General features: G+C 40.9%; 1 protein-coding gene across 4 annotated transcripts in view; it reads left to right on the forward strand.

Annotated features, from left to right (window-relative positions):
* The window catches only part of LOC137993709 (putative helicase mov-10-B.1), a 58,248-nt gene extending 48,528 nt beyond the window's left edge, over positions 1 to 9,720 (forward strand). For all 4 annotated transcript variants that reach the window (XM_068839690.1, XM_068839687.1, XM_068839689.1 and 1 more), the window contains 7 exons: positions 1 to 173; positions 722 to 905; positions 1,387 to 1,618; positions 2,688 to 2,870; positions 3,426 to 3,514; positions 5,734 to 5,849; positions 8,236 to 9,720. The exon at positions 1 to 173 is cut by the window's left edge and continues 24 nt beyond it. In XM_068839690.1, the coding sequence (XP_068695791.1) occupies positions 1 to 173; positions 722 to 905; positions 1,387 to 1,618; positions 2,688 to 2,870; positions 3,426 to 3,514; positions 5,734 to 5,849; positions 8,236 to 8,306 (1,048 nt within the window). In that variant the 3' untranslated portion in view covers positions 8,307 to 9,720. The remainder of the gene's footprint in view (positions 174 to 721; positions 906 to 1,386; positions 1,619 to 2,687; positions 2,871 to 3,425; positions 3,515 to 5,733; positions 5,850 to 8,235) is intronic.
* Positions 9,721 to 12,322: the final 2,602 nt, after the last annotated feature.

The raw sequence follows: 12,322 nt of genomic DNA on the forward strand, positions 1-12,322 counted from the left end.
CAACCATTTCACGCACATCTTTATCGACGAAGCTGGTCATGCGACCGAGCCGGAATGTATCATCCCTGTTGCGAATCTTCTGGATCCCGCAAGTGGACAGCTGGTGCTTGCAGGAGACCCCAAACAACTTGGACCCATTATCAGGTCCCCAATCTCGCAGGAACACGGGCTCGGTACGAGACAGTGTATAGTGGTATAGCTGCTGTATAGTGGTAAAAGTTATCTCTGGGAGTTACCTTAAAATATCCGAAAAAATAGGTCTCTTGCGGAGCCGCTTATAGACCGATTCGGCTAACTCAATGCAGAATTGAAATTGCTTCAAAAGAATGAAAATAGAAACTCGCAATTGCCCAGCTCCTAGAGAGAGAGCAGTTTGCAGCGCAAATTACGCGGTGATGAGTTCCATTTGATTCACTTTTAAACCTACTATAGATTTCTTTAGGCTTCCTACCATCTGGAATGACCATTCTCTTGAAATTACTTCTTATCCCTAATTCACATGTATGATGATAGTCCATATATTGCCTGTCATGATGAAACTTCTTCATGAAAATCAACTAAGCTCATATGGTGACCGTGTCAACTTTATAGGAGGGTACACTCTCGCTTGGTTGAAAGTTGACTTGGTCTTTGTAGCATTTTGTGTAGTAATCTAGAGGTTTCTGCTCGATTAACTCTCTCACAATAAAACTTAAATACCATTTGTCTGTATATTTCCCAGAAACCTCCCTTCTGGAACGGTTGATGACGACATGCAACAGTTACTCACGTAACTCCGTAGGCAGTTACGATTCTAAACTGCTAACGAAACTCTTGAATAACTACCGGTCACACCGAGCAATCATCGAGATTCCCAAGCAAATGTTTTATGACGATGAACTGAATGAATGTGCAGGAGATTTCAGGTGAGTTGGTATGCATTGAGACACAGGGGTCGCGGAAAAGACTACCTGAAAGCCGAAAGAGCCAAATTTCACAAGGCATTTTCCCTAAATCTAGCATCTTTTGTTCGGGATTTTCTCAAGTCAAATATGCTAAAATCTCTCAGTTGTAAGGAATGAAATGTTAAGAGGCTTGAAAGTTTCAGTTTTCTCTATTCTCACACAGAAATTTTACTGTGATCCAAACATGAACTATATATGAAAATGAATGTGGGGGTTTTTGTACACGGCTAGAGGGTGTTCACCCAACTGAGAGATCTTAAACAACGAGAACGCGAAACTCGTGATGTTTTCAAAGTCGCCTGTAGGGGCGTCCAGTTTTTGACAACTTCCAAAACTTCACTCGTACCTATCAATTCCGAATTACTGGAGATGCGATTCCCTGTACAGATGGGTGTAGCAGTGCACTGAAATTATGAGTATTTGACGATCTCGTTTACTTAAGGAATGTGATGCTCGATTGGGAAGAGCTGCCAAACAAGACCTTTCCAATCATCTTCCATCCCGTTTACGGCAAAGATGAAAGGGAAGCAAACAGTCCCTCCTTTTTTAACGTGGCTGAAGTGGACACCATTGAACGATACCTGAAGAAGCTACTAGATGACAATGTGAGAAGTAGAAGATTAAAACACCTGTCACCAGAGATGATTGGGGTGATCTCTCCTTACAAGAGACAAGTAAGCCACAGACTTGTCTGAAGTATCAGCCATCTCCTTACTGCAGACCACTAGGGGGTTCCCAACCGGTGAAGAGGGATGGAGCAAGAAGATGGCTGACACCGTTTTTTGTACCAGACATTAAAATAAGTGTGCCAAACGAACCTGATTAAACAGTTGTTTATTGAAGTCAGCGTTGTAGAGTCGTAATAGGGAGTTATTGCAACAGTCACAGATACGAATACTGCAAAGGGAACACAACAAAAACAAGAATAGCGTTGGTTGAACGAGAAAAATACAGTTATCGGGCTACACGCGTGGGGCACGCGTTTTAGTACATTTTTAGGCCACATCGCTTCCCAAACAACAACGTAAAATGACCAAATTGAAGGTCTTGATAACAGTAAGCATACAGAAGTGAAACGCTCATTCATTTCTCTTAATCCGTGACCACCGGAGCGTAACGCAACTATGTTGGATCCGTTTGCACAGCTCTTCCAACATTGTTGGGGTCACGCACACACATTACATATCTGGTCTCCTTGGAGATAGCAACGCATTGACACATTAAAACAATTTACAAAGTTTTATGGGTCGTATCCTTCCCATAATACACTGCACTCCTTACATTGTTGGGAGTTGTTGCGTCTGTTTGCACGTGGCTTAAGGAGGGTAAGGAGATTTAGGTTTTTGAATGAAAAGAGGCGCAGTATAAAACTTTGCAAAGGGCCGGTCTCGAAGGATAGTGTACGATGCGTAATTCCGAAAAGAACGTAAAGAATGAAAGAGAACTTTAAACATGGTTGTTTAACATTGTTGTTTTTTAATATGGTCGAGAACTTAGCTAAAATATAAAACGCACTACATTTGTGTAACCATTTTCCCATTGACAAGTCCGGCATTGAAAATCGGAGGCGGTCCCGTTTGATTATGTAAGAGGATAGTGTGCATGGTACTAACAAAATAAATCTAGGCTCGGGGAAAGAGATTGCTAATTGGCAGATATGATTTTCCGACAAAGCGCCAGTGCAATTTGGGTTTCAGGACAAACTTACAGCACCATTGACGCATTAACCCCCTTCTTGGTCAGGTTCAAAAGATCCAAAAGATGATTGAGAAAAGGCGGTTTTTAAAAGGCATCAAAGTTGGAAGCGTGGAAGAGTTTCAAGGGCAAGAAAGACGAATTATCATTTTGTCAACTGTTCGAAGTACCAAGAAAGAGTTTCTGGAGATGGACAAAGATTTCCATCTTGGATTTTTGCATAATCCCAAGGTAAACTTATCGCAAAAAGAAACCACTTACTGAAAATCCGATTTATCATAGTGGGATGTACATGTATATTTTTATCACTTGGCCGACACTAGTCTTCCCCTAAAAGTCATGATTTTGCATTCGCAGATACGTCAGACACCCTAAAAACCCTCAATCGGACTGAAGAGAGTGCTTGGATCTCCTAGGCTCTGAAATCACATTTGTACATACTTGTTAATGAATATTTAGGAGGCGTGTTGTTCATTTCTTTGCTTTTTCTCCGATCCGGTGGACCAGAGAATCTTTGCCGACCCGGTGTTATGCTTAAACTGGCCACGAAAGTAACTGGCTGTGTACTGATCAAGTGACTTCTTAGGTTCTGGCTGTTTGATTTACTCCATACTTCTCGCGCTGGAAACACCCTGTAGAAATGTTGAGAATTACTCCGGCACAAGCCTCATGAACTAGCTTTTTTTTTGGTGCTTGTTTACATCAGAGTTAAAACTTCTTGGATACCTTGATCCTGCATTTGAGACCTGCACTTAAACCGTGCTTTGTCATTTTAACTCATTTTAGAGATTCAATGTCGCTATCACTCGAGCCCAGGCGCTATTGATTTTGATAGGGAATCCAGACATGCTTTCCCTGGACGAAAACTGGATGAGGTTGGTAGACACGTCTTCTATTTAACTAATAATTAACAACTATTCACCAAAAGTGGGTGAATAACTGTTTTAGTATATACTAAAACAGTGAGATCATTTGGCGCAAAAAGATGATTGTAACTCATTTATTCGTGCAACGATTACACTATTTTCGGGCGCAAGTCCCGCTCGAGTTGCTCGGAGGTGAATTTCACCGAAGTGGAGGTGGCTAGCGGTGGATATTTATCCAACGCTAGCCACCGACACTGGGGGAAATAGTTGTTTTAGTATATACTAAAACAGTGAGATAATATACAGCACAAAAAAACTAATTTGGATGTTTTCTTCACGTGTCACGGATGCAAATCGGGACGCCATTTTTTCCCGAGTTGCTCGGAGGTAATATACAGGAGAGGAACATATACCGTGCATTTTTATCTTTCGACACACCCATCCGAAAAATTGGTTTTTGCCCTGAGCGGGACTCGAACCCTCCCTGATTACTAGTCGGGCATGCTAAGCCACTACACCATCAAGGCTACCACGCTGGCAACGCAGCAGATTAATGAGGTGACTTAGCAGCGTGAGGATCCCTAGGGCCCAACTTTCCTTCACTTGAGTGTGTATCCTTGCCTCTAAAACCCCAGACAGGGTTTAGAACACATGAAAGTTAGAAATTTCGAGGCAAATGAAAGTTATAGACATTATACAGGAGACAGGAACACATACCGTGCATTTTTACCTTTCGACACACCCATCCAAAAAACTACCACGCTGATTACTAGTCGGGCATGCTAAGCCGCTACAGGCGTGGGTTCGAGTCCCGCTCAGGGCAAAAACCAATTTTTCGGATGAGTGTGTCGAAAGGTAAAAATGCATGGTATGTGTTCCTGTCTCCTGTATATTGTCTATACCTTTCATTTGCCTCGAAATTTTTAACTTTCATGCTCGGAGGTAAATAGCACAGGATATTCGGAGTTTGACGAGCCAATCAGCACGCGAGCTCAACGATATCCACTGTTTTAGTATATACTAACAAAGGATATTCGGAGTATGAGTAGCTAATCAGAATGCGCCTTCAACGCTGTCCATCGTTTTAGTATATACTAATTAACAATTAGACCCGTAGCCCGTAAGGGATACGGGTCAATAGCCCATGAGGCGAAGCCGAATGGACTATTGACCCGTGGCCCTTGAAAGCGAAGGGTCTAATTGTTTTAGTATCACCCAACTAGTTGGACAGAAAAGGCAATAATAGAGTTAGCAAATGCAAGTTGAAGAAATGTTTATTTGGGAATAAAACGAAAGAAAGCGTCACGCTTTTCTCTACTCGAGGACTATTACTAATAGTCCTCTACTAGCGTATCCAATCAAAATGCAGCATTTGCATTAGTCCACTAGTTGGGTGATACTATACGAGTTACCACTGGCTTTCATGAAATTCCAGCTGCCTATGATACTTCAACACCACCAAACATGAACGGTTAAGCCTGGTGGTTTTCAGTGGACGCAAAGCACAAGAGATTCGCGTTTATGCTTGCGCATGTGCTCGCGTCGCCAAAGAAAACCAGGCTTTGAGGAACTGGCCAAAATAACGGGTATATAAACGATGTAATTCTTCAAATTCTGCTCTGAAATAAATGGAAACTTCTATGTTTAGCTGACAAGTATCTTTGTTTTACTTTGTGTTGTCTCTGACCGTACATCTGCATCTTTGTTGCTTGTAATTTTTGGCTTGCACTCACGTGATTAGACGGCCATGTTGGTGTACAAAACAAAAGGAAAATGTTGCTCGTGTTTCGCATAACAAAAAGTGACGTTCGAATCTCGGGTATACTTTCAAATACCGGACCGAAATGGCGGAAGACAAAAGAAGCGTTGTTATTCTGATGAGGCTTTGTTGATTAGGTATTGTTAAGTTCGCTTTGTTCTTTTTGTTTTATGGACGTTAATTACTCCGGATCTGGTGTATTAAAGACAAGCCCAAATCTCTGAACCACGACTCGAGGGCACCTTAGTATACTAATCTCTGATTATAACATGTAAGCCGTTGGTTTTAATCCGAGCAGAGTGTCTTTCCTTGTCAACCATTGCTAGTTTTTCTATAAGTCCATTTGTCGTTCTTTGTCATGATTTGTCATGTTCTCTTAGCCTGATTTCGGGGAATCTATTCTCGGTTACCCTAAGCAACCGCAAGGGAAATGTTTTGTTTGCATAACACCTCTTAATCTACGATTTAGATTTCTGGATTACTGTCGTATAAATAACGCCTGTGTTGACGTGGAAAGAAAAGGCACGGTAGAGGACATTGCAGAAACTCTAAGAAGACTTAACCTCATGTCTGCCGAATCATCAGGTATTGAAAATAATGTTATCACGGGCCTTATTCTTTGTCATATTATAGCCGTTATGTAACTTCACGATCGATTTGGTCTTGCAATACTGCACTTTGTGATCTACTTAAAACTCTCGCGTCACATTGTCAGCTAACCAGTCAAGACAAGATCCATTTTGATTTGCTTGTGTGCGCGCGCTTCCCTCTGAGAGCCGGCCGCATCAGTCTGCCTGCGTCAATGATTGGTTTCATTAGGGCTGACTCACGCAGGCGCCGCAAATGCAAACCCAAATCAGTAGATGTAAACGACTTTCAGACTTCCTCCCCAAACACAAGGAAAGTAAGGTACGTGGACGCAGTTGAAGTATTTTTCAAGATGGTCGACGAGAGTGAAGTTTTCGTATGCAAGGTGGTTAATTTTAAGAGACGTACGAAAAAGATGTCTCTAGGAGTCGAAAAGCAGAGTTTGGAATGTATAGGTTAGACCAATATTTCGACAAAGGAAACTTCAAGGAGATTTTCACAACTTGGTTCGCGAGTTTTTTTTCCAGGCGAGAGTTTTTTCCCCTTCAATTTCATCTTTGAATTCTGCACATTTGTTATCATAACAAAGCAGGAGAGCAGGGGTGGCGCCTTCTATTAATGTGGCCCGGGTTCGATTCCCGTTCCTGGGGCCCGTTTCTCGAAAGTCCCGAAACTTTACGGGCCATTTTCGGGCGTCACAGTTCCCTTTTTATCTCAACAACGGACATGATTTAAGTCGTCAAACTTCAGTTATTTTTCTTTCTGTCACCTTGAAAACACGTTAAAAGATCGGCTTTCCATAACAAGCGGCTGGCAGTTTCACAAATGGCTTTTCGGGCCGGAAAGGTTTTCGGGACTTTCGAGAAACGGGCCCCCGGCGTCGTAAGCGGGTTGAGTATGTTGTTGGTTCTCTCCTTGCTCCGAGAGGTTTTTCTCCGGGTACTCCGGTTTCCCCCTCTCCTCAAAAATCAACACTGCCAAATTCCATTCAATCCGGAATGCTCCTGAGCGCTCTTAAGGTGTTCCGTGGGTAACAAGTTACGTTTACGTTTTTTTTAGCGTAAACTAGCGGGTAAACTTTAAATGCCAAGCAAAAGCAATCACAACAGGTGTCTGTCTGAGTCGTGGTTGGTATGACAACACTCTCAACCATCAGCGCCATCTTTTATTTTCGCGCCTGTATTCACGATGTTACGAAATCAAGTTGCGCAAAGCAATCACGCATATGGAAAACAGAACGCAAACACAATCGAAAAAAGTGACAGTGTTTGAGACTGTTAATGTTTGTGACGTTTACCGTGTATATGGATAACAGGCTAAATTTACATTTGCGCAGATTGCCTGCGTTTGTGGAAGTTTTCCAAAGTAACCATTCTATTTTATCGGTTTTAGCTGTACCTTCTAGAGCGCTTTAAGAACGTTCTACAACCAAACAGAATATTCGAAACTTGTGTCTATCTGATATAATTTCGTCCGTTGCTGGGCCAGGGTTTAAAGCAACATCACCGTGTAAGATAATAAGCTCGATATTAAAAACTACGGAGTGTTTACTCTAATAGGCAGTGAATTAGCGACAACATGAGGTCCCTTTGATTCCATAAAAATGGCGATTGACTCGCATAAGGTCCGGCATTTGACTACCAATTTGTGCAGTAGACACATATACGCATTGCGTACCTATTTTTGCCAAAGTGTGGGATGTCTAAAGTCCTTGAAAAGCCCTGGACTTCAAGGACGCTTGAAAAGCCCTTGAAAAAAAGTATTTGGTGGAAAACTGTTTGAAAACTCCTTGAATTTTTGCTTGGGTGAAGATTGTTGAGATTGCACCATGCAAAGTTAAAGAAACATTTCAAAAATTAAGCCCAAAATTGACTGGTGGGGGAAGATTAAATGCAAAAATAAAATGTTCGCAGGACATGGGAAAGAATATCAAGATAGGCTTTTTCAGCAAAAAAAACACTGCAACACGATGTATGGAAAATCTTCTTACAAAGATTCCTTGAAAATTCAATTTCTTGTTCTTAAAAACTCCTTGAATACTCCTTGAATTTTATATACAAAATCCAGCACGAACTCTGTGTTATGGTAACCTATTACGTCGCAATATTGAGGGCATTTTTTTAAAGTTTTGAACATTTTGTTGCTTTACATAGTACCATTACATAGCTGCCGGTTATACAGAGTTATAGACTCAATACTCCTAAATAGTACCGTTTCTTGAGAGTATTGTCACTAGTTTGAGCCTCCTTAATACAAGTCTTGTCAATCACAAAGTACCTGTCAAATAAGAATACATGTATATCGCGTGAATCAGGCTTAAAGGAGTTTGAGGGAGCTACTGCTCTGTCAAGCGTAATTATGTTGGTTCCTTTTCTTCTTTCAGAATCCTGCGATGATTCCGAAATCAGCCTGAGACAGCACGTAGAGCACCCAGAGTGGAAGAGGCGTGAATAGGTGAACTTGCTTCCGTCCGGCCACATCTACCAAAACATAGAACTTATCACGCAGTCGTTTTCAGGGGTGTCGTATTTCACCTCCTCCCACCGTTGGAAGGAGATGAAATACCGTTTTTTAAAGTAGCGTCCGCGGAATTTGAAAAATTTCGAGCAACGTTTTCATATTAGGGACATTTAGCATCGCGTTTTCAAAGTCGACCGCAAACTTCAAACCGCTGTTAGCCGTTGGCGGTTTGCTGTTTGCCGTAGGGACAAAAATAGACTTCAGCATAACGTTCAGCATTTGGCAGGAAAAAAACGCGCCATGTATTAAAATGTTTTAATTTAACCGAGCCAGTGTCATCAAGAGTTAAAGAGTTAAAAAAACATAACATTGCTTGAAACGTGACTTCCTACAGAATTTTAAGGTGAAAAACGCTGCGGTAAATCACTCACCGCAAGAAGGGTATCTAGCCGTTAGAACCTTAACTCGACCGCAAGGCCATGTCACGGGACACTCAGAGGTTTGCCGTTTTCCGAAAAATACGCGATGCTAAATTTTCAATAAACTTGTAAAAGAAACAACCAACGTGGGTTTCAAGTTCGATGAATATTTGTGCTGTCATGATCAAGTGAAGCTGCTCTGCGAATCGTCATTCTTCTACATAAGGAACATTGGCACAATCAGAAAGTTCCTTACTGATTCGGCAGCGGAAATTGTCGTACGTGCACTGATAACTTCGAAGTTCTCTTCATTTTGGCTAACCAAATTACCTGCTAAGGAAACTGCAATCAACACAGAATGCTGCAAATATTGATTATCTGAATGCAAGTTCGACCACATCACTCCAATTCTCATTAAAGACATTAAACTACACTGGCTCGCAGTTCGCTTCAGAATAATTGTTTAAGATATTTCTCCATGCATAGAAATGTCTCCATGGCATAGCTCCAGTCCAGACTATCTAACAGATGCCATCGAGGTTAGAAAATCGTCTAGTTCCCTAAGATCGATCGATGGAGTACTTGTTTGATCTTGGTTGATAGAAGATTGCGCATGGTTGACTACGGAGACAGGGCTTTTCATATAGTAACCCCACGAATTGTTTTGCCAATAGCGTTAAGGAAATCGTCCTCAATTGACATTTTCATTGAAAACCCATTTTTATGAACAATTTCTTTTGAATGGTTAATAAATTATAAATGAAATAGGGCATTCTTACTATTTATTAATTAACATTAGAATTGATAGATGTCTATTACTAATCATGAACGTATGCTAGATTAAACGCATTTTTTAATTGTAAATTAATTCTTGTAAGCATACGTAGTTTTTATGTTTTAACTTTGTAAAGCGCCTTGAAGTTATAATATGAGTTCAATTATTATAATCATTAAAATTATTTGAAAAAGTCAAAAAGATTTGTTTTTCGGCCAAAAAGAACCTAAACTTTCCCAAACATTGCTTACAAGTGCATTCATTGCAGATAAATGTACTGCAATCCAATATAAATTTATACGGCGTCGAGAGTTTGGTTGTATTTTACATATGTCTGACGAATGATGACAAGAAAACCCGCCATGTCTGCTGTAAGATTGAATGGCGACGTGGTGTGTGATTGTTGAAATATGCCAGAATCTCTGTCAACACGGAGTTGCAAACGTTTTCAGGCCTTCGTTTTTCTTTAGCGGCTTTCTGCAAAATATGTGAGGTAGCGAGGCATGCATTACCAAGGAAAACAATTAAGCTTACCAGAAAGCTAACCCGTTGTACATTTATCAAATCGAAAGTGGTTCAGCGTTGTCTGTACTCGTTTATAAAATAATTAGGATTGTACGCGCACTCTCATTGGTCAATAGCTGTGTTTAGATGAGAGTATGGAAACACCGCTGTGACATCACACGAATTTTGATTGGTTATGTATTGTCAGACGTGCGTTTCATTGGTTGGTAGGAAATATTAGCGTGTGTCAAGAAAATCTTTTTAAATCAAGAATTTTTCTTCATTTGTCGAATTATCTTTGAGAAATATTTTCTAAAAGCAATAGAGGACTTTTTCCCGTGTTTCCATAGCCTCATCTGAACACTCGGGGGAGTTGGGAGAATTCTCGACAGTCATGCAAACCCTCGACAGCATCTCGGGTTTGCGTAACTGTCTTGAATTCTCCCAACTCCCCCTCGTGTGTAAATGAGGCTATGGGCAATTAAGGCGCGTTTACACGACAGAGGAAAAATGGCACGGGTCCGATAAAAAGTTGAACGGTTCCAATCATTTTTGACAGTGAACGTTTATCCGTTCCGCTACGGGACCATAGGCGCCTATGGTCCCGTAGCGGAACAGATGAAAGTTCACTGTTTCTTTACAAAAATGACTGGAACCGTGCCACTTTTTATCGGACCCGTGCCATTTTTCCTCTCTCGTGTAAACGCGCCTTTATGGTCCCGTAGCAGAACGGATAAAAGTTCACTGTTTCTTTATAAAAATGACTGGAACCGTGCCACTTTTTATCGGACCGGTGCCTTTTTTCCTCTGTCGTGTAAACGCGCCTTACAGTACAGTGAAGACATCAAAGTCGATCCCTAAGAGGTATGGAAGAAAAATTAAGAGTAACAGAAAATTCGAGTTATGCAATTGAGAATGATATTGTCAATAGATGGTCCTTATTGATGCTAGGATTGGCTGCATTGAACAAACCCTCTGCAACATTGTCCTCTACGTGAAACGTTTTAAACATTCGAATCCGAAATACGTTACAAAACAAAGTTTGCATCAAAAGTGCAATTGTGTTATAGAGATCTCTGTATGTATCTGTGTAACCGTAACATAACCTAAATAAAATAAGCGTCCTGTATCCTGCCCCTGAGTAATAGTCTTAGGGTGACAATCATGTAATAGCGTCCCTTTGGTTGATCATGTATACGTGCGCGTGGTACACGAAATCAGAGCGGTAGCACACTTTACACGACAGGCAATCATACTGTTGATTGGTTAAATAGAGTGGTTTTCAAATGAGTGTCGTAAAACCAAAACCAAACTAATTACTTTGGCCAATCAAAAAGCACGGAGACAATCAAGTAAACCAATCAAAACTCCAAGTAATTACACGTAGCCGACACAAAGCGCGGGAAAATGTGCACGCACAAGCCACGATTGGTTTTGGTTTCACTTCTGATTGGCTGAAAAAATGGCGCGAGAACTTACAACCAATCACTGCGTGAAGTAAATGCAAAACCAAAGCAATTCGCTAATTACTTTCGACACCTGATTGGCTGAAAAAATGGCGCGAGAACTTACAACCAATCACTGCGTGAAGTAAATGCAAAACCAAAGCAATTCGCTAATTACTTTCGACACTGAATTGAAAACCGCTCTATCCCTTTCATCCATCACCGTACTAAAAACTGCATGGTTCATTATTGTAAGGTCGGCGCACTCAGGAACAAGTTCCATTAAAAATATATTAGGCAACCTCACCTTTTAATCCCCAATACTTGGCTCTTAACCTGAAGCAAGTTTGGTTTCCTAGTACTTAGCCCCTGTCATTAGATCTTGGTTTATTCACAGAAGAGACAGGTTCCAGGTGTGCTGAATTTTAGGGATGAAAACTGAGTACAAAGTAAAACTCAATTCAGCAGTTATCTGTAAAACTTTATTACCTATCTTAAAGCATACAAGAACTTGAAAACACATAAGTCAGATTAACTGCTGATATACATCCCGGTGGTTGTACTTCTACGTAGTATATACAAAAATGATTACAAGTAACTGACTTAGAAACTTGGCAATTTGGTTAATGCAGCTTCAGCCTTTTCACGGTAAATAACCGCGTCGTAAACGCGCGTCAGATGATTGCGATATTTTTATTGTGGGTCTCTTCTTTGCATCCCGACATTTGTAATTCTCCACACATCTCACATCACGGACGTCACACAATCTTGTAATGTTTACAGAGACATACAGAATAGAGGTTTCACAAGAACGGTATCAAACATTGGTTATTCTCGCCAAGGTAATCAAAATACTTGTCCCGTTCA

The sequence above is a fragment of the Montipora foliosa genome, chromosome 2, assembly GCF_036669935.1.
Source record: "Montipora foliosa isolate CH-2021 chromosome 2, ASM3666993v2, whole genome shotgun sequence".
NCBI classification, from domain to species: domain Eukaryota; kingdom Metazoa; phylum Cnidaria; class Anthozoa; order Scleractinia; family Acroporidae; genus Montipora; species Montipora foliosa.